The 22864-nt window shown below is 41.1% G+C and overlaps 1 protein-coding gene across 1 annotated transcript in view; it reads right to left on the bottom strand.

Annotated features, from left to right (window-relative positions):
• Positions 1 to 1174: 1174 nt before the first annotated feature.
• znf608 (zinc finger protein 608) overlaps positions 1175 to 22864 on the bottom strand; it is a 58634-nt gene continuing 36944 nt past the window's right edge. The window contains exons 3-9 of the mRNA XM_078249832.1: positions 18770 to 18857; positions 11234 to 13679; positions 9807 to 10245; positions 9094 to 9263; positions 5874 to 6021; positions 5001 to 5057; positions 1175 to 1194 (exon numbers count right to left, since the gene is read on the bottom strand). Coding sequence (XP_078105958.1) covers positions 1175 to 1194; positions 5001 to 5057; positions 5874 to 6021; positions 9094 to 9263; positions 9807 to 10245; positions 11234 to 13679; positions 18770 to 18857 — 3368 coding nt within the window. The remainder of the gene's footprint in view (positions 1195 to 5000; positions 5058 to 5873; positions 6022 to 9093; positions 9264 to 9806; positions 10246 to 11233; positions 13680 to 18769; positions 18858 to 22864) is intronic.

Raw genomic sequence — 22864 nt, 5'->3', positions numbered from 1 at the left:
ATGGCATTATGGGGTACGATTGAAAGCTCCAGAACAGCTGCTAAATGGACCTTGTGGTGAGCTTGTTTCGCCAAATAAAAACATTTTCCAAATAGTTGATTTTCACCCAACCTTTGAGTTTTCTTAACACTCACCAAGTACAAAAATTGTTCCCGAAAAATGACCAACCGTTAACCATAGCAGTGTCATATGTGGAGATCAATAGTGACCTGAAAGAAAACTGAATCCACGAGGCACAAACTGGGGCTATCATTCACTAAATGACACACTTATCCTTAGCTCTAACCAAATAGGATGTGTCATATGTGCAACATACAGTACATTACGTCAGTGGAACGGTCGGTCGGTTGGTGTGCCGACAGGACAAACTGCTGCCGTTGAACTGAACTCGGCTAATAAAGAAATAGTGGTTCTTTTCCTGCGGGTTTTCCACGCTCCGCCCGCTGCTCCCCTGCATGGCTGATGGAGATCAACATAGAGTACAATAAAGCATGTTAGTGCTCCGCCATGAATCTGTACAGAATATATACACCACTGGGTTCCTACATGGCACTGGGCAGGTCGATGTGAAGGTTTACTCTCACATAAAGACAATACAATCAACATGGTTACGCTAAGTACAGGTTAGTAATACAAATGTAGCGTCAGCACTATGGAGGGAGGAGGACCACTTCAATAATCAGAATGATAAGGATAATAAGGATAATAATAGACTTTTTAGCTTCCTAATGCTGTTTCCTCAATAGTAAAAAGATCAACACTATCGTGATAATGTAAGTCATCTTCAGTACATTCAGTCATATCATCATCATAATACACTACGATAAATGTGCATTTTATAAAGGTGAACACCACAGCTGTAGCTGGGCGGATGCGCAGCGCTCTGGGATGTTAAGTTTCATATGTGCCGCCCTGCTTCTGTCAAAATCCTGCAAAACTGGAAGCTTCAAAAGTCAGTGATCTGGACTGGTACAGATAGTTCCTGCTGATCCTGCTTCCTGTCCCTCCGTCTGCTCCTCGACAATGTGTTATAAAACAGGTGGTAAGAAATGAAAGAGGTTTTTTTAATTTTAGTTCTCTGCCTCTGAGCGAGGCGAAGCTTATTAAACACCATGGAATTGATGTCTGATAAATTCTGCCGTTCCTCATGTGAGACTTGGTCTCTCACATGGCCCTACTTCTTCCCTTCGCTCTCTGTGGAGACAAGAGGACAAAACGCAGGCTTTTAGTCATATATTGGCCTTTTATCTCAGGAACTAGAGTCAAGACCACCTGAAGGTGTGTTCGCACTAGAGGTGGTGCGATTGCGATCAAAAGACACAAGAGCTGACGGTTTCGCTTTGAGCATCCGTACAAGTTGAAAATGTTTGAGGAAGAACTTCATCCAGACCTCTAAAGCAGAGGAATTCAGAGGAAAAGATTCAAGATCTTTAGAATGTAGATGATGTAACGTGTGACGAAATAAATGAAGGCTACAAAAAGTTCACTGCGATGGATGATTGCATCAACTCTGTCTCTGCAAACTGATTTTAATAGTGATCTGAAATGAACAAACACTTTTGGCTGCTAACACTTTCACGTATTGCTAGGTACGGCAAAGCAGTCGCTCTCCCGTAGTAAACCGTTATGCTACAATGTCAGGAAGTGATGACATAGAATCGTGCAAAGTGGAACTTTTGTTTTCTGTCCCTAAAGACTCAAAGTGGGGCAACATGCCAATGATGAGAAAGGTTCGACTTTACGTAAATATTCTGCATGGGAACACATTTCTCCGGAAATTTGACAGACGAGAAAATGACCAATCAGAGCTAAGTATGTAAATTACTACCTGCCTCTTCATAGCTGTTCTTTTTTCTTTTCTTTTTTTTTTACCAGTTAGGGACAGTTTGGTATTTATGGAATGGACCACCGGAGGAAAATAGGGGAGGGTCATGTCTTTTTATTCTTTGTTGAGGGGAGGGTCACCCAACAATTTTTAGTCTAGGTCACACAACTTATGTATTCATGAAACAGCAAAATTTCAAAGTGGCTTGTTTGGTGCATATTTTTTCATGTAGCTCTTAGTCTCTGCCCTCCTTCGCTACCAGATGGGTCTGACCCATGAGTTTGCTGGGGGGGCAGAGGGAGCACTGCCCCCCTGGTGGCTGAAACGGGTAATTGCATTGTTTAAAAAAAATTGTGGAATAATTATGTTTGGCATGACCAGACATTTTATAAATATCTTAAATAACACAAAACAACTAAATGGAGGTAGGTAATACATCAGATTTCATATACTGCTTTAGTAAAAAAAATATTACCTGGCTGACGATGGGAGCAGCAGGACACAAAAAACGAAGATTACTGTTGCACTAGTCTGGACATCTTGCCGTGCCAACGTTGCAATAAAGGTTTCCTAAATGCCATGTATATACATTTGATGTCAGCTTACTAAGTGATTGCGGGTTTTGTGTAGATTTGGACTTTTATACATTTATTCCACTTTGTTTAAACGGCGAAGTTCACCTGGTTCACCTGTTTGGAGCTGGCTGGTGAATGTGACGCTCGTATAGGCCTTGCTGGATACACCGTGACTCTGTTTGTGGATCTACTGATCGCTGTGGATTACTTTTTTTTTTCGTGTCATTGGATTACGGCAAAATACGGATTTTTTTTCTTAACGTGTCTTAACATTTTATGGTGTGATTGCACTTTGTTTTTGCGTTTGGAGAGGCATCTCAGCAGACTGGAGGTCCAACACTGATTGTTCACTGTTACATTTTAGTTAATTGTCGGGGCATTCCACCACCGTCTGTCTATTGCGTTCCAAGACAGCCGTGTCGCGATTGGATTTCATAAGGGCGAATTGTTAAATTGTTTGTAAAAATAAACATGTTGTAAAAACAAGTATGTTTTGGATAATGTTCAGCTTCGGCAGCTTTACTTATATAGCTAAAATATACAATGACTGAGGAAGCCTAGCAAGCAGTTTGTGTGTTGAATTAATTACCCAGTGTGCTTTGCTGAATGGTCTCAATGTTTTATTGTTTTATTTCAGGTGAATACTAGTTAATTAGAGGAGCAACTTAGTATTTGAAGTAATGCAGGAAGTGTGCATTTAGTTTCCATGCTTATTGTGTTTCCACAACAATGTTAGTGAGTAAATCTACTGAAATAGCCACCACACCATAACAGAGGAGTGGGATGTATAAGACAAGAAGGCAGAGGTTAAATCATGTAAGTCATGGCTGTAAGAAACGAAGGGCTTCTGCACATCTTTGTCAAGTGCTAACCAGTACAGAAGGCATCCACAAATTGATGGGGAGGGTCGTTCCTCTTTTCACAATCATTTTGGAGGGTCATAGAGAAGTTTTAACTGCCGAAGGGAGGGTCAAGTCTAATTTTACTAAAGATCCCAAAACTCCTCCGGTGGCACTTTATATAAATACAGTTAAATAAAAAAAAATAATACAAAAAACAGTCCCTTATATAGCACTCACTTTCAACTTTTAAGCCCAATTTCACAGCATACTGTAATGATTTCATTTGGTTCTTGATGTAAAGCACTATGGATACCTGCTGGTTGACGTAAAGTGCCATATCATTTTTTTAATTGATTGCTGATAACATTAACAAAATGCCAAACAACTAAGCTTTTCCACTTTAAAAAAACATATTTTGACGTATTTTTTCAGAATTCTTTTTGTACATTTTTAAATATTATCTTTTGACTTTTGCAGCGACACATTCCTTGTATGTGAAAGCCTACATGGCAATGATTTCAGATTTTCATATTATGAAACATGATTTTCTTGTTTATTTTGTATGTATTTACCTGCATGTTTTTTTGTTTTATGCATTTTGTAGTAGCATTGTTGGAGGGAGTCTGTGAACAACAATTTCATTACCAGCAACTGCTCCACTGAATTTGTTGTCTATAAAAACTTCAAATTTGTGACTACAACATAAATGTCATTCCTTTAAGCCTTTAGATAAAGTGATAACACCCTCGAATGCAAGCTGATAATATAAACAGACCTACACACAAATTAATATTACCATTGTGTTTGTTTAGAGATAATTACATTGTGGTTGTAGGAAAACAGTTTGTTCACAAGATAAGAAGACAATTAATTAGTGATCTTCAGATATCAGGGCTGACGATTAGCTTCTGTAGAAAACTGCTGGTGTTCTTCATTTCTGGGCTGCTGTGTCTCTTCCACTGTCAGCATCACTCCTGTTAATCTCTTCTATTTCACAGCAATTACCATTTATAGATAACTGCAGTCTCTGCAGCAGCAAGGTAATCATCACATTACGCAGTTTAACGGCCTGACAGGTTCCCTCTGCATTATTTCACACATTCAAAAGCAATATATAATCTCTAAATATATATACAAATATAACCTCTAAAATATATATATAGAAAGCACTGCAAAGTGGGTAATGATCTACGGCATGATAACTGAGGCAACAAGGCAGTTTAAATATCTGATTTATTGGCTTCTCCAACTTATTCTGTTCCCAGTTTGCATTTTCTTTATAAAACAACCAAAATAGCCAATTTATTTCATAAGATGCACATTCAGTGGATGATCTATGAGTCTGTGCTTCACACTGACACAAAATATTGCAGACGCAGAAACAGTTTATTAGATTTGCAACTTTTTCCAAAGCTGATATACAAGGTGCACCTCTCTTTTTAAATTGCAGCTGTTTGTCTGTTGAAACTTTTTTTTTTTTACATAAATATTCTTTAAACCTGTTTAATTGTCTTTAAAGCGACATATAAGAATATAGATTTACCTTTTTGTTTCATAATTACCCAACTTGACAGGCTAAGAATCTTCATTTCTTTTTTTTTTTTTTACAACATCCCATGAATAGTTTTCTATCAAGATTGGAGTCTTGTGGAATGAAAATGTACTTTTTGGTGGATTCCTCTCAGTCCTTTTTCCTTTTTTTAAATATACTTCTACACTTTTTTCATGTGAACTCTGGTATTAACAGCACAGACTTACCAGTAGAGGAGTGTCCTGACACCTGCTGACTGGAGACCAGTGACCTGGAGCTCAAGCCTTCAACACAGAGCAGTAAGAACTCAGCACCACATTCACACTGTTAGTGTTCACAAATGTGAGGATTTGCTGCTTTTTCTTTTAATTATTGTAAATATTTTAATCTATTTTGAATAGCGTTGAGGTTTGAACTGTTGATTGGGCAAAACAAACATTGTAAAGGTGTAACTCAATTTGGGCTCTGGGTAATTGTGATGGCATTTCTGAATTTGTATTTAACAAACAGTTTGCTGCTCAAACAATAACACATCTATATTAACAATTTGATAAAGATACATAGAATAATATAACAGTCAAAGGGAACATTTTACGAGTACTTTTACTTTGAATACTTTAAGAACATTGTCCTGATTATACTTACAAACTTTTATGGCATTTTCATAGAACACATTTACTTGTAATGGAGTATTTTTTACAGTTTACATCTACTTCCATCTCAGTACTTTAATCAATTTTATTTGTCACATGAAATCGTACGAGGTATAATTCCAGTAAAATGTAATACTTCTTCCAGCACTGAGGAAAACCAGTCATGAGAAAAAGTCAAGACCAAAGGTTGGGTAAAAAAGAAAAGAAAAGATGTTTCTTATTGCTTACTGTTCATCAAACAACAACTAACACTAACTGACCGATCATTACAGCCATATGTGACAGCTAAACATGTTAATTCAAACCATTAGCATTACTACAACGGCCTTTAAGCACCTCACTAAGTAACTGATGTGAAATGTAATTCAGCTTTGGTTTCACATATGATGCAGTTCTTTATTAGCCGGTGTCAGTTTGGCACATTTTGGGCTCAGTGTGCGGTCGTACCTTGGAAGATGTCGTACTGTCCTGACATCAGGTTGTAGCTCATACCCAGGTGTGTGTGATGGTGTGTGTGGAGGTGTCGGGCGAATGACACGTGGTTCCTCTCTCGTTCCGTCTCTCTCTCCCCCTCGGGGGAACCCTTCTCGCCGGGCTGCACGCGCGCACACACACACACACACGCACACACACACACGCACACACACACGCACACACACTTTACTAATCATTTCTTTTTGAAGTGTTGAGCATATTCATGAAATATCTTCAGCCCTCAGTATGGTTTATTTACAGTAAATGTCATGTCTTCACACTTGCTTGATGACATTGAAGACCACTGAAAGAAGTAGTAATATGTATATAATTAATTCTCATTACACATATTCATTACAACATTTCCATTTACATTAGTTTATTCATTTGCAATTACCGTCTAGGGTTGGGTACCGAAACCCTGTACTTTTACCGGTACCGACCGAATCACGTCGGTACTACCGAGTATTGGTTCGTAAGATCAAACGGTGCCAAATGTTGGTACCTGAGAGTAAGCGCAATCTTATCTGTCCTCTCTGCATATTGACAGAGAGCAGAGGTCCGACACACATACACACGCGCGCAGAGGTGTGGACGGAGCAAACTATGTCGGCTCTGCAGTTTTGTTGAAGACACAGAGAGTCACAGCAATGCCGATAAAGCGGTTTCAAGTGTGGTTACATTTTTTCAAAACTTCACGCAGACATCTTTCACTGTGATATGATATTAATGGCGAGCCGAAAGCAGTCGCGGTGCTGTGTGACGTTACACTTCCCAACGGTGGTTTCTATACGGTGGCCGACAGGGGCAAACGCCCTGCAACTTAAGAAAACACACGCAAATAGACAAAACACAAGCAAATTAAGAAAACAACTTCATTAATTTGACAACACATGCAGCATTCAGCAAACGCGCTGCAAATACACACAACACAACCAAATACACAAACGCGCTGCAAATAAAAAACGATGCAAAAAGAAAAGCACACAAACCCCGAAAACATATGCAACAAAAAAACGCAGCATCCAGATTACACAACGGAAGTTCTCCAGACCTCTAGAGGGAGCAGCTAGTGGAACAGCTGGATTTTCGACCCCACGGGAGAGAGAGAGAGAGAGAGAGAGAGAGAGAGAGAGAGAGAGAGAGAGAGAGAGAGACGGGACACGTTCACTCTCAGAACGGTGTGCAACGGTGAGATCATAGACTGTAAATATTAAGTCTATGTTTGAGATATGTTTGGTGGGTGTGTCTCGGCTCAGGTCACAGGTGATACTCAATCAGCAGAGACGACTGTAAGCTCGTGGTGATAAAACATTTAAAACTGCATCAGCGTTTAATGTTGATGTTTGTTTAAGCCATATTACATGAGAGGGTTTCATTTCGAGGTCCAAAATTACTGAAGTAGGCTACAGGCCTCCTCAAGTGTAATATTGTGATTATATAACAAAATAAGTGATCAATCTGTATTCATAGTGTGGAACAATTTGCTCTTGAAATACACAAAACAAACAGGATTTATAGTCCCTCCCTGTTTAGTAAACCAGCCAATTTACCGTGGGATTTATCAAACTGAATAAATCCCACCTGCACATATAAACACAAAACTGCTTTGTTACTCCAACATGTTGTAAGTAAGACATCTGCTGAAAAAGTTATTGTATTAATTAGCATGATTGCCGTACTGTTTAGTTCACAAACATCCAACACACCAAAGTACAAACACATAGCGGACCAGAAGCTCGGGGACGGCACCAGCCGGCAGGGCACGAGACGGGAGCATAGACTGTATATTACTAATATATTATGTTAGGCTATGTTATTAATAATAATAATAATAATAATATGAATTTAATATACAGTCTATGGATGGGAGGGCATGAGACGGGAGTTCTCTTTTTACTATGCAGCCATACCAGACTGGAGAACTTCCGTTGTGTAATCTGGATGCAGCGTTTTTTTATTGCATATGTTTTTTGGGTTTGTGTGCTTTTCTGTTTGCTTCGTTTTTTATTTGCAGCGTGTTTATGTATTTGGTTGTGTTGTGTGTATTTGCAGCGTGTTTATGTATTTGGTTGTGTTGTGTGTATTTGCAGCGCGTTTGCTGAATGCTGTGCATGTGTTGTCAAATTAATGAAGATGTTTTCTTAATTAATTAAGTTTTTTGTCTATTTGCGTGTGTTTTCTTAAGTTGCAGGGCGTTTGCCCCTGTCGGCCACTGTATTTCTATGCCCTGGGGACTGACTGACAGGCTCAGGTGTAAGGCAAGGCAACTTTTTTCTACAGCACCTTTCAGCAACAAGGCAACTCAAAGTGCTTTACATGAAACATTAAAGAGCAATTAAAAATGGTCCTGATGAAAATAAAACAGGCTAAAATAGAATAATATACAAATACAAGAATAAAAGTTACAGTGAGTAAGAAATTAACAATTTAATAGGTTGTATGGATGGGTTTGGGAGGAGAGAGGGAGGGGTTTTGTTTTTAGTTTTGTTTAATTTCTGTCAAAAATAAAATAATGTTCTAAGTAAATAGGTTTGGAAATATTTTTACAACTGAAATAATTTTTTTGTAATTACAGAGGGCAAGTACCGAAAAAAGTACCGTTGGGTACTGGGAACCGAATTTCAGGTACCGGAATCGGGACTAGTATTGGTTCAGGTGTGAAAGGTACCCAACCCTATTACGGTCTACCACAAATATATAATAGTTTATATTTCCACATTATTTTTTTTTTATATCTGCACTGTTTTGTGTTTTATATTTTATGTTTTTTACTTTGCATGTTTTGTTTTTCTTTTCATATTTAATGAACATTGTTGGAACATGTAATAATGTTTTCCTATTTTTCCGTTTCCGTCCATTCGTTTGTTGTTTGCATCTGTTCGAGGGTTTAAAATGTGTATTTTTATTACTGGGGGTTTAAATTGTGTATTTATTGATTTGCTAATGTAACAGGTACAGTATGTGATGTGTGTTCTTTACTCCAGGAAAAGTGAATAAATCATTTTCAATAGAAATGTACTTGTCCAGAGACAAAGAACTTCTGGTTTCCGTGTTTGTCTTTAACCTTCCTTTATTCAAATCTTTTTCTGTGTGTTCATTTGGAAACATTACATCTGTGTTGTCTGAATGAAAGGTGTGACGCTGTGAGCTGCAGTGTGTGCATGTGGCAGAAAAGTGAGCGGTGTCTCACAGCGGGTGATTTTCCGTGGTATTGATGGCTCTGCTGCTGTAGCAGCTCGATGGCTGAGGACGAGGACGAGTCACCGCTCTGCTTGCTGCTCACCGCTCCTCCTCTGCCGGGTGGAGTCACCTCCGACTCCTCCCTGCCTGCCGTGTTACCGTACAGAGGGTAGTGGAAACCTGGTGGACACACAGACGAAGAAACATACAAACACGACATACACACGGTGACTTGATTTGGCCATCTGAAACAAGAGTTACAAAAAACATGAGATTGGTGTTGATCTTCTCATCCAACTCTCAGCAAGAGAGTGAATGAGCGTATTTCCCAAAATGTCAAACTATCTCTGAGGTTCCTAAATTCTTTCAGATGAAGGGCCAACATGTGCCTGGATGGAAGGCCACAGGCCAAAAATAAATGTTGATGTTGAAGAATAACATAATTCTTGTAATTCTTCGTAGATAAAACTTACGTATGTAATTTAATAGGGAAGTTTACCAGCACTGTGCTTTACATTGCCGTAAAACTCAGATTACGTGCTTTTTTTTTATCATTATGGTTAGGATTTTACAGCACTTTCAAATTAAGAGGAGAATAAGCATGAGAATGTCAAATGCTATGGCGGGCCAAAACAAAGGGAGCTCAGGCCAAACAAGGCCTGCGGGCCCCAATTTGGGTGGCCTTGCTTTAAAGTAAACCCAAACCTTTCCTTAGACTCTTACCTGGGTAATTGTGGACCAGGGTTGGGGACACCCCTCTGTAAGAGCCCCCGCCACTTTCACACATTGCCAGGTAGGGCAGGTAGGAGGAGTGCTGGTACTGGATGTAGGGCTGCTGGGGGGTCATGGGAGGAGACACCGCCACCCGGGCACTCTGGGACTCCTCAGCCAGCCCTCCCATTGGCTCCTGGCCTTGATCATCCAGCCCGTCCAGCCTGTCTGAATCCTCCACGTCAATGGCGGGCGGGAGATTGTGGACTCTGGCTTTTTTAGCATCTCCGCCCACACCTCCTCCTGAGGTCATCTTGGCCCCGGCAGGCTCCACGGTAGCTCCCCATTCCTTTCCCCTGTCTGCCTCACCCTCCTCGGCCTCCTCCCCATGTTGTAGCTCTGAGTATTTGCTGTGAGCGAGGCAGTGAGCCCAGGCCGGGCCGTCTGAGGGCTAGATCGATGGGGACAAGTGTTGGTGCTAGTTGCAGTGTTTCCCCTATAATTCTTTGTTAACAGTGGTGGGTGGGAGTCATTTTGGGGTCAGTTCAACTTCGGTCCACGTCTCTGTCCCAGTTTTTGTTTATATGGCCGGTTGCAGGGCTAAAACTAAATCTTAGCCCTTTAGCATTTTGTCTCTTTTGTGTTTTTTGTTTAGGCTAATTTATAACTTTCATTTGTACATTTTCTTTTTAGCAGGGGTGGAGAATTTCTTGCTGCGGTGGCCCACCGCTGCTGAATGACTATAGAGGAAACACTGTGTACTTGAGTAAACAGAACCATAGACAGACCATCTATCACTGGCTCTGGTTGTGATGTTGATGAAAGATGACGACGTTTCAACAGCAGGCGGCCATTCAGAGGTGGGATGTGAGGAGTGTGGCGTCCCTCTCAATGACACGAATGAAGACACGTCTCACACATGATCAACTGCAGAATTTAGGCCAAACTGAATGAAAAAACAACCTCCCGGACACGGCTTTCATTCAATTCATACAACCTTTTTTTACATGACCTAGCATGGCTAGAGATAGCGGTAAAATGCATCGTGTCGAGATGACATGGTTAAAAATCTGTACAAGCTTTCTGAAAAAGCAGCTCATATAAAAACCAACACTTATGTATTAGAAATGTTTCTTTTGTTCCTTTATGTGTTTTACATTAACAGCTAAAGTTGGAATAACACATTTCCCCCATTGATTCTAAACATTAAAAACATCCATCAAATCAAACCACACAATTTTTGATTTCAACCGAAACTACCATGTCAAAGTACAGCTACAGCACCACAGAAGCCACATGGTCTTTGTTTTTAGCACCTATTGGTTTAGCTGTACACACCGTGTGATTCATCTCTTTGTGACACTCAACAGCAGCCATTAAAGCACACCAACAACACCATCAGCGGCGGCGGCAGGTCATAGACAGAGGGAGAAACTTACACTGGAATAGGAAACATTTGAGTCCAGATCTGTCTGACTGTTTGGGTTGTGGAGCGATGAAGAAGAGGAAGAGGAAGGTGACTTGATGTCATCGCAGTCTTTCATCGAGACCTGGTGCTGCTCCACCATGCCACCATGCACCGCCTTTACGCCCAGACTCTGTCCCCTTTCTCCCCTCTCAGTCATCTCCACGTAGGACAGGACGGGTTTGGGACAGCAACCTTTAGCGCCATCTTTACCGTGCATGGGTCCACCGGCTGAACCCCCAACCACATGTTTATCGTCCTCACTGTCTCTCACCCCCTGTCCCCTCTCTCCCCTCTGCTTGGCGCTGTGCGTCTGGTCACAGCATTTGGAGGCCAGTAACAGTTTCTGGTCCATGTACAGTCCTCTGGAGTACTGGCCGTAGTACAGCGACTGGGCCAAGGCGGTCTGGGTCTGACTCATAGCCAGCTGGAGCTGCGACTGAGGTGGCCCGTCGCCTTTCTTTGAGTCTGAGAACTCGTGGCAGGAGCTTTTATCGTCCTCCTTCACTTCTTCCTTTCTGTCTTTCCCTTTGCCGTCGTGGCCAGAGCTTTTGTGGAAAGCGACGCTGCTGCTGTTTTGCCTGTCCGACTGCATGTACCCCTGCAGGTAGTAGGGCTCGTAGCTGTGGTAGTACGGGGATTGGGGATCTTTTGATGGCGGGGCAGAGGCCGTGGGCGGGGTTTTACCAGAGTTACCATGGCTACTGTTAGAGCTCACCTCTGAAGAGGCCGAGGAGGCTGACTTGGATCTGACATCCGAGCGACATTCAGAAGATCCCCCGTCGTCCCCGGCATCTGAGATGTCAGAGTAGGCGGGGCTGTTGTTCTTGCTGTCTGTTGCCAGGCAACTACCACTTGAGTCAAGCCGTGATGAACCACCGATGGAGGGACTGGGGGCGTTGTCGGTGAAGGTGTAGACCTTGTCAGCCTCAGCTCGGATACTGGCCATCCTGCTCTCCTGGCTCTCTGTGAGCCCGTTCAGTACATCCTGCTTACTGAGGTGCTCCTTCAGAAGGCTCCCAGAAATTTCCTTCACGCCCATTTTGGAACCACCAACATCTTCCATCTTTCCACCACCGTCGCCATTAGGTGTCCTGGTTTGCGCGTCTTTGTTGTGTTTGTCCTTCAGTCTCCGTTTCTCTTTCTTCCTGGTCTCTTTGCTGCAGGTAACCAGGGTGGCTTTGACAAGGCTCGGCTCCACAACGATGCTCAGCTTTGGTTTGATGGGTTTCAGGGGAAGGTTTTTACTGGTGAGGCCTACGGCTGCCATGGGTGAGGGCTGCTGTGAGGGGGCAGTATCTGCTGTAGCAGTCGGATACGCTGTGTTGGGTATGGCGATCAGCTTTGGGGGAGCAGGGGCGGGAGCGATCGGCCGGTTGGTCCGTGACTTGGACGGCTTCTCTACCTTCCCGTTGGCCTTCTTGCCCTTGTCGCACGCACCCCCCTTTTTGTCGATCAAGCCTTCAGCTTCCAGCTTGGGCATCTCGACCGTGGAGTTCCTGTCTGGGACCATGCAGTTCTCCAGAACCACGGTCATGTTGGAGATGATGGGCAGATTGCTGAGGTCATCAATCAACCCATCTTTCAGCAGTGAGGTTCTTCTGGTCTTGGGGTTGGCTGAGGGGCTGTGGTCAGTACTGAGGAGAAGCCGTCTGTTCTTAGGAGACCCCACTGTGGTCACCTTATATAGAGGAGCGGGTTTCTTAGAGGAGCTGTTGGCATTAGTGCTGTTTGTCTCTGAGAGGTCATATGTCATGTTGCCGATGGTGTCCTCACAGTCTGATAATCGTTCCTCGCTCTCCCCATCCTTCATGGGCTCCAGCTCAGGCTTCCTCTGCTCCTCAGCCTCCAGGTGTGCATGCGTCTGGTGGTAGCGCAGGCCGTTGATGTGCTTGTAGCGTTTAGTGCAGTTGGGGTGGGGGCAGTCGATGAGGATGGGTGGGGGAGGTGGTGAGGAGGCACAACCTCCTCCAGGATCCATGAACGAAGGGTCAGATTTGCCCAGCGGCGTGGACGGGGCGCTGCGGGATTTGGCTCGGATCCTCTTCCCATTCCCGTTTTTGATTTCGTCCGAGGAGACCAGGCTGAGGTCCAGGTCAGCCGGCGGTTTGTTCTTCCGCTTCCCGGAGGAGAGAGAGGAGGTGCTGTTGGCAGGTTTCACCTCCTCCACAGTGAAGAAAGAAGGAGGCGTTCGGCAGTTGCTGTTGATGAGGTTCAGGCTTCCTCTCCGCCCCTTGCTGTGGATGGGTGCAGTGGTTCCAGCCACACCACCTCCACGGCTCCTGTGCTGTGATAGACCCCTGATTTTGGCAGCAGGGGCCGGATCAACGCAGGGCCTCTCGGCCATGGCCATTCGCATCCGTTTGCCCCGGCCACGCCCACCTGGCAACTCAGGGTCACTGGAGGGAGACTCACAAAACCTGGACAGAGGAAGAGAAAAACAATGGATTTAACAACAATTCCTCTTAATAATCACTTACTTTGGAGTGCCCTTGTATTGTTTTACAACGTATTGTATCAGCTAGTTAGCAGTTATAATATCGCATTTTATCGTTTCACATTGTATCACTTCATATTAGGGTTGCACGATATTGAAAATTTGTGATATTGCGATATCGATTATGAATATTGCGATATCGATATTAATTTCAATATTTTTAAACATATGTAAAATTACAGAAGTTACAAGAAAACGCATCAAAATAGATTCATAACAAATTAAACAAGTTTTCTTACAACACAAGGTTTATTTCAACTGAGTGTCATATTGGACTGGTCCAACGTGAATTAATAAATAACAACCATGTCTACAGAACAAGACATGTTTTACTCGTTGGACAGTATAAAATAAATAAAGAGAACAGGACACAACTTTTCTTTCTCTTTGATTCGTTCAGTTTAGTTTAGTCTCTATCTATTTCTTCACTTACACTGTCACTCCGTCGAAATATGCACACACGTCACGTGGTACACTCCATAGGGTTTGTCACGTAGTGGCCCCGTGCGCTGACGTGCACCAACATGTGCAAGTGGCACGGTAACTGACCAATGAAACATGATCATTAAAGCGTTTCAAGCGGGCTCTAAATCAAACAACTAAGCCACACAGCCAACGGACTGGACGCAGCGCTTCACAAAATAAAAAATAAAATATTGCATACTTATTGCGACACTTTCGATATATTGCGATAACGATATTGAGTCGATATATCTTGCACCCCTACTTCATATTGTTTTACACTGTATCGTTTCACGTCGTAATGTATTGTGTCAGACTGAAAACAAAGCTGTTTTTCTTGTTGATGCGGTTGTTCTTGAAAGGTTTTAACCCGAGAACAACTTGTTCATATTGTTACCCAAATTGAACTCCATCAGACAAAAAAAACTTGAAAGATAACAGATTATCATTCAAGGCTCATGTGGACCACTTTACCCAGACGTCAAGGATAACAAATTATTTTGTTCTGTACAAAGCCTGCTTCTTTTTTGATAACATGAAAACCTGTACAATCTACAGTTATCTTTCTATTTGATGGAGACATTTTGTATTCACATGTCATCCCTTTCTACTTTGAAGTCTTTTGATGCTGTTTACCAGAGAGCCTCACACTTTAATACCGAATGCTTCTCTACCCTCACACATTGTTATTTATATCTAAAACCTGTCTGCTTGGATAAGGAAAATGCGTTGCTTTAGATTTATCTACAGAGTATGGCTCTATTTTTCAAACTGGACCCTATGTGCTGGCCTTTTAGTGCATTAATTATGGCACAACATCGCAGGACTCAATGGATATATTCTGACCTTGGAAAGACTGTTTTGGGTGTTAATCACCTTATTAATGAATGAAACTGCAAAGCACGTTGAGACTAGACTTTGTTGTCGCCCTCTGTGATTTCGAAATGATGATATCTCACATTTCTTGTGATGTTTGTAATTGCTTTTTTACATCAGTGTGTCCCTGAATGTCACTGAAGCCGCTGGAACGTCCTGCTGAAATTTAATGGATTTTCTTTGGCATTTCAAGGTTATTTGTTGCTCTCATGCCTCTATTTTAATTCTCCCTCCTGACACGCTTTAAAGTATGTAAAAAAAAAAATCTCTGCTATGATTCATATTTTATTTAACACGGTTTACCTACGTAAAAGGTTCAAAGAAAATCTCTGAAAATCTTTCCTTCCCTCATTGAGAAATTCTGGATCTGGCCTTGCTAGGTGGACCGGTGAAAGAGCAGTGTGCATCAAGAAGATGGTGAAAAAAATCAGAGAGATTTAGCCATACATGTCTGAGTTTCACGCCATGTTCAGCCAGAAAGCGGAAGCGCCCCAAAGCCATTGCTAAGCTCTGCAGCCGGCTCGGGAACTGCAGCGATAGTTTAGCGTCATGTCTAAACCCGGCGTCAGTCAGACTCAGATGAGGAGTCTGTTGTGCACCAAAATCGACGACCAGCAGACTTATTAGAATGGTAAGTGTAGTTAGCATCTTTTATTTTGTTTATGTTGTTTGTTAGCTTATAACTGGCAGTGGCTGACAGCTACGATTATAGTGTGTTTTCACTCTGTACTGACAGTCCGCTCTGCACTGGAAGTTTCAGGTTTTTTTTCCAGCTTTTGCGTATTAGACAACGAAGCGATTTTAAATCTGTGATTTACCAACTATAGCTTGCCCGGGGTGCGTTTGAATTTCAGATTTTAGGGACGTTCACAGAGGCATCATTCAGGAGAGAAATGTGAAAACACCTCTCTAGTGACAAACGTTGCACAGATACAGGTCAGTATTGTCATTTTAAGGGACATAACCACAAGAAAACTAAAATGTTATCGATTTTAATAGAGTGAGCTAGTCCGGGTGATTTCCTACAATTCAAACATTGTCTACAAGAGCTGAAAAATTAAAGCTCATTAATTGGTATTGTTTTTTATAATATCAAACTTGTTTTGCATGATTTTATCTTTTTGTTACAGTTTCATGCAGAGACTGATAATACATCATCAAAGAGGAAGCATTTTATTCCATTGAATTATATAATAAAACAGCATTTAGCCACCGCTGACAGACGTCAGCAGAGTCCAAATGAAAAAGCTATTTAGTCCCTGGTGTCTGAGATTAAGCTGTAATTGCCATGACAACAAACATTCACATACAGCAGCAATAATTGAGAGGTTTCACATTTTCCACTCAACAATTACAAAAAACACTCTTCATTTGTATAACTGTGTAACAGTTGGGATGGAGAGCGTGTCTGTTAAAGCTCATCATGGAACAACAGCTAACAGCCTTTTTATCATTTCAGCAACATCAAAGCACTTAAAAACAACTAAGTGCTCTTTTCAGTTGATCAAATAAACAATCACCAGCAAATAAAAGCCAATAAGAATAACAATAAAATGGTTAAACATGATAGATCGAACAGGGCAATACACCAAGCAGAAGTGAGTCAGAATAATGATATAAGGCCTGTCCTTATAATGCGTTTACAATTAGAATTTTGTTGAAAATTGATTTTAAACATAATTTTAGGCCTGTTTTCACCAGTCTGAGAGCCAGACACTCACTAGATTTGATTGGATTTATTGGGATCTCCATTAGCTGGGGCCATAGCCACAGCTATTCTTCCTGGAGTCCACCCAAAACTTGTGCAGCTATACGTTACTGTGCATCATTACATTAAAAACAACCACCAAAAAACAACATTCAATACATAACTGAAAGAAAAACAACCAAAATAATAACAAGACATAACAACATTCAACACAACACAATACAACACAGGACCTAGTTTAAATTATTCACAGAATGTAGAGATGAGATTATGACATTGATCACTGATAATATGACCAAGCAAATGCACACATAAAACCCTCAATGATACTAACAGCATTCATTGAGTAATAGCCAATACAGAGTACTGCTCAGCTAGGAGTGGTTCTTTAAGTAATATTTAGAATTGAGATTTTATATTTTCTTGAATGACATGACTAGGCATTGCATTCCAGTTAATCATGGCTCTATATACTACGGTGTTTTTCCCTTTGTTTGTTCTTACCTTAGGTAATGTGAATCTGCCCTCGGTAGCATGTCTAGTGCTGTAGTCATGTTTATCAGAACTAAGACCAAGATGCTGATACAACACCCTCGGCTGTTTAGTCACTAAAATATTTCTGGTAAAGTTGAGCAATGATGTAGTTAATCTATTCCTTACACTTAACCAGAATAGGCAGCCATGCATTGCATCAACGCTTGATCTGAATGGGCACCTTAGTAAATAGCGTGCAGCCTTATTCTGAGCAATTTGAAATTTCTTTATAGTTGATATTGGTCAGCCAGCACCTGACCAAACCTGGAGAAAATGTTAACATATCCTTATAGATGTTGATGATGAAACCAGTTGTTGGACATAATGACATTTTACAAAGGAAACACGCTGCAAAGCATCAACTCGTCATGCAGCTTTGTCACTTGTGGCCAAAAAATTGAACAGTGTCCTAATTTTTTTACATCCGTGTTGCCCCTGATCACAATCCAACTGGAGCAAAAATGATGTGCTGTTTTCAAAATTTAAATTTTAAGTCAAAGGCAGCTGCACCTGTGTGTACATGGGATCAAATACACTGCCGTTGAAAAGTTATGAATCAGCTGTTATATTGATATTTTTGTCTTCTTTCCTTCAATAATAACTATTTTAACAGAGATTAAAAAAAAAAATAGTATAATTCAGACACACACGGTTTTATTTGCATGTGAAATAGTTTTGGCCTTAAAAAAAAGAAGACAAACTTCCATTCCAGTGGAGGTCCCCACAGTGTTGCATGACGGGAAGAATCCTGTTGGAACCTGGATGCTGAATTTGCTTTCCAGTCCAGAAAAGCGTAAGTGACCCTTGATTATTATTGAAGCACAACAGCGCAATTGGGCTCTAAAAATCCTGTTTCCTGTATCCTGATTTCTTCTATTTTTACTGTTACTGTTGCTCAGTTATCATTCTTGTTAAACCATTCTACAGCGTTTTGTTCGCCACATACAAAACTGAATAATGTTGATTTGTAAAGTGGACTTTCTACAACATAAAAGCATCAAAGACCTTTCACAACTAAAGAGCAGTCCTCTCAAACATCTGACTGGACAAAATCAAGCTTTGGGGCAGCAGATTACAAACTTTTCATCAGACGTGTGCACTTGCAAACATCACGGTACTATAACTGTAATAAGCCGCCAACAGGAAGCAGAAGTGCTTCCTATATTTATATTTTAACATGACCATGATCTTTTTCTAACCTGAAAAAAAACTATACAAAAATGATCAAACTTAACACTAATTGGCTCTGAAATGTGTGCTACTAACACGGTTAGCAGTTTTTTGGCATGTATTTTTTGCAACCTAAACAGAGTTGCAACAACAAACAGATGCTGTGTCCTTAGGTTGAACCTTTCTCTTGCCTTTAAAGTTCTCTGTAAAGAAACATAGAGGAAGAGAAAGAAAAAAAGAAAGTGTGTGTAGTGTAGCATCACCTTGGAGGAGCCCAGTCGTGTTTGGTGCAGTCTAACAGAGTTCCCACGTAGGTTCTCTTCCTCCATGTCACGTTCACCACCAGCACACCTGTCAATCACACGAGACAGAGACAGAAAGGGTTAGTACTGGATCTACTGGGACCAGAAGAGGCTCCTGCATCAGTAACAGGGTGAAGAGTTTAGAGCAACACAGGATACAGGACTTAAAGAGGAAGAAATAATAATAATAATAATAATAATAATAATAATACGTTTATTTGATATAGCACCTTTCACAGACAAAGTCACAAAGTGCTTCACATGATAAACATTTGTACAAAACATAGTAAGTTATAAAACTAAAAAGACTAAAAGACTAAAAACAATCATTAAAAGACACCAGAAAAAGAAATTACATACATGAATCAAAAGCAAATTTAAACAAGTGTGTCTTCAGCTGCTTTTTAAAATCTTCAACAGAGACTGCAGAACGTAAGACAATAGGAAGGGCGTTCCACAGGTTTGGAGCCACCGCTTCAAATGAACGGTCACCTCTAGTTTTTAAACGGGTGCGTGGGACAACCAGTAATCCCTGGTTAGAAGACCTGAAGGGCCTGTTTGTAGTGTACGAATGGAGCAGGTCCGAGATATACACAGGAGCCTGACCATGCAAAGCTTTATAAGTCAGAACCAAAACTTTAAATTTGATCCTGAAGTTAATCGGAAGACAATGTAAGGAGTTTAAAATCGGAGTGATGCGCGACATCCTGCTAGACCTGGTCAGCAGCCTTGCAGCAGAATTCTGGACTATTTGTAGACATTCCTGGGACGATTTGCTAAGACAGGTGAAAATAGAGTTGCAGTAATCAAGCTGAGATGAAATAAAAGCAGGAATGATCATCTCAAGCTCAGAATGTGAAAAAGCTCCTCTAAGTTTGGCAATGTTTCTTAATTGAAAGAAACATGTTCGGGTCAGAGATTTAATATGTTGATCCAAGTACATGTTATTATCAAATATTACACCAAGATTTTTCAGTTTGGACTGAACAGCTAAGGACAAGGAGCCCAGCAGCTGACTAATCTTGGAAGCTAAAGTGTCCGGAGCAACAATAAGGACTTCGGTCTTATTTTCATTGAGCTGTAGAAAGTTGTTTGCGAGCCAATCCTTGATCGAATTGAAACATTTAAGCAATTTCAACACTTTATCAGTGTCTTCTGGCTCAAAAGAGACATACAGCTGGATGTCATCTGCATAGAAGTGATAAGAAATATCTCCAACTTGGCTAATTATATGTCCCAGGGGGAGCATGTACAATGCAAATAAAAGTGGACCTAACACAGAACCCTGCGGCACCCCACAGGAAAGGGCCGCAGTTTCTGAGGAATAGGGACCAAGACACACAGAAAAACTTCTATCTGATAGATAGGAGGTGAACCAATCCAGGGCGCTTCCTGAGATACCAACCCAATGCTTAAGTCTTTCAAGCATGATGTTATGATCCACTGTATCAAAAGCGGCACTAAGATCGAGCAGCACCAAAACAGAACATTGACCCTTGTCAGAGGACATTAATAAATCGTTGGACACTCTAAGAAGTGGTTTCAGTTGAGTGTTTCTGACGGAAACCAGATTGAAATTTGTCTAAAATGTTGTGTGCATTCAGGACAGCAATGAGCTGTTTAGCAACAACTTTTTCTAAAATTTTGGAGATAAAAGGCATTTTCGAAATGGGCCTATAATTTTCCAGAAGTGATGTATCCAGGTTGGTTTTCTTTAGAAGTGGCTGAACACTTGCATGTTTAAAATACAACCAGATTGCAGAGAGCTGTTGAGTATAGCGAGAACCCAAGTACTCACAGACCCAAGAACATTTTTAAATAATGAAGTTGGTATAATATCTCCTGGGCTCGAGGAAGATTTCATGCTGCTAACCAGATCAGTGAGTTCTTGTAGCAAGATTGGAGCAAAATGGTTCAGGACTGGTGGCTGGATTGAGTGAGCCGAAAGTGGAGTAGTCGAAGGGATAATGCCATTTCTGACATCACTGATTTTCTTTACAAAGAACTTGAGAAAGTCACTGCAGTCCTTATTTGAACAAATTGGCACTTCAGGGGGAGCAGGATTGACAATATTGTTGATGGTTTCAAAAAGGACTTTAAGGTTTTGTTTACTGGAAGAAATAAGATTAGCAAAATAAGTTGTTCTCGCCTCCTTGACCATGTTGTTGTATTCAGTTAATAGGTCCTTGTAATACAGCTGGTGAACATGAAGCTTGGAGGATTTCCACTGTCGTTCCGCCCTCCGACATGTATGCCTGAAACAGCGTATGGAGTCACTAAGCCATGAGGATGAGTTGACGGGGGAAACACGACGCATTTGACATGGAGCCACTTTATCCAACACTGATATGCAATTTGTGTTGAATGAATGGACCAGATCATTAATTTCAGCATGAGAGGACAGCACTACGCTTTGGACAAAAGCTACAGTAAACTTCTCAGCTGAGGAGTGATTTAACATGCGAGAACATCTTACATTTTTACTGGGCAATACATCTGGATTAAAAGACAAATTAAACAAAACACAATCATGGTCAGTAATATGCAGTTCCTCAGAGCAAACAGAGTCAATATTAAGACCAAGAGTAAAAACAAGGTCCAAAGTGTGATCCCCAATGTGTGTGGGACCAGAAACATGCTGGATAAAATTAAAAGCCTCAGTGACATTAAGAAAATCAGCAGCTAAAGTGCAAGACAAGTCGTCAACATGAATATTAAAATCTCCAACCATAATAACTTTACCCAACATAATAATGGATGATAAAAAATCACTAAATTCAGACAAAAAAGAACTGTTAGAACCAGGCGGTCGATAAATTAAAATACAATAAAATGGATTAGAACTACCAACTTTGGTAACCTGCAGTTCAAATGAGGAAAAAACTCTAATGGGTACTGTCTGACTTTGAAAGCAGCCTTTATATACCACCGCGAGCCCTCCACCATGACCTGAGGTCCTGGGAGTACTGATAAAACAACAGTCAGGTGGACAAAGTTCAATTAGAGGGCCGTATTCCAAGTTTTTCTGCCAAGTCTCCGTCAGGAACAAGAAATCAAGGCACCTATTAATAAACAAATCATTCAGAATAAAAGATTTGTTTGTAATGGATCGAGCATTTATCAGCGCCATCTTGAGAGGCGCGGACCCACTGCTAGGTACAGCAGGGGCCCGGCCTTTATATACCACTGCTAGGTACAGCAGGGGCCCGGGCCATGGGACGCAGATACCTTGGAAGTGATCCACCAGAGCGTTTCTTCAAGGTGGACGGCCTAATTGTTAAAATGGTCTGTATGGGACGATAGAGTGGTGAATGTGTAATTGGGTAGTTGGATTGAGATTATAACAGCCTTCAATGACAAAATTATCTTTTGTGACATTTAAAGTTTTATCTTAAAATGTACATCTCTTTAAAACATGGACATTGGTTTTTGTCACTAATTCATCACATAAGATTTCAATCAGTTATAGAGGAAAAAAGGTCTTAAAATACATTAATTATGAGGATTTTTCATATCACAGAAAAAAAAAAAGATTTGATTATTACAAAATCAAACAGTGATACAGCTGTGTTCAAAGGTGTGATTGGTTTGTAGAAATGGAGGACAACATATCATGTCTGACTGTCTGAAAGAAGCTCTTCACCTTTTGCTCATCTTTTTCAGACTTTCTGAGCAGCACTTCTTTTGTTGCATGTATTGTAGCTCTGCAGAACTACTCATTCCTTTCTTCTCACTTGTGTCTAATGAAGAAACTAATGAAACTCTGATAGAAGACATATGCGCAGAAATGAAAAAAAGGAGCACACTGCAACTGCACCAAGGAAGGAAAATCAATGTGGCGACGAGCAGACGTCTGAGAGCAGCAGCAGGACTGAGTTTAAAGAGGCTCAGATTGTCTGTTACAGCCTCTGTGAAATTGCTCAAACTGATATCAGTCAGCAACATCAGAGGAAAATACAGTCTTCCATTGCTGTCAGGTTTTTGGTTGTAAGGAAAATGTAGTCTTCATAGTTTCAACTTTAATCTGAGAATTTATGACCCTTCAGGCATCTCAAA

The sequence above is a fragment of the Sander vitreus genome, chromosome 5 (genome assembly GCF_031162955.1).
Source record: "Sander vitreus isolate 19-12246 chromosome 5, sanVit1, whole genome shotgun sequence".
Taxonomy (NCBI): domain Eukaryota; kingdom Metazoa; phylum Chordata; class Actinopteri; order Perciformes; family Percidae; genus Sander; species Sander vitreus.
The sequence above is the reverse complement of the archived record's forward strand: the minus strand, read 5'-3'. Positions and strand labels throughout refer to the sequence as shown.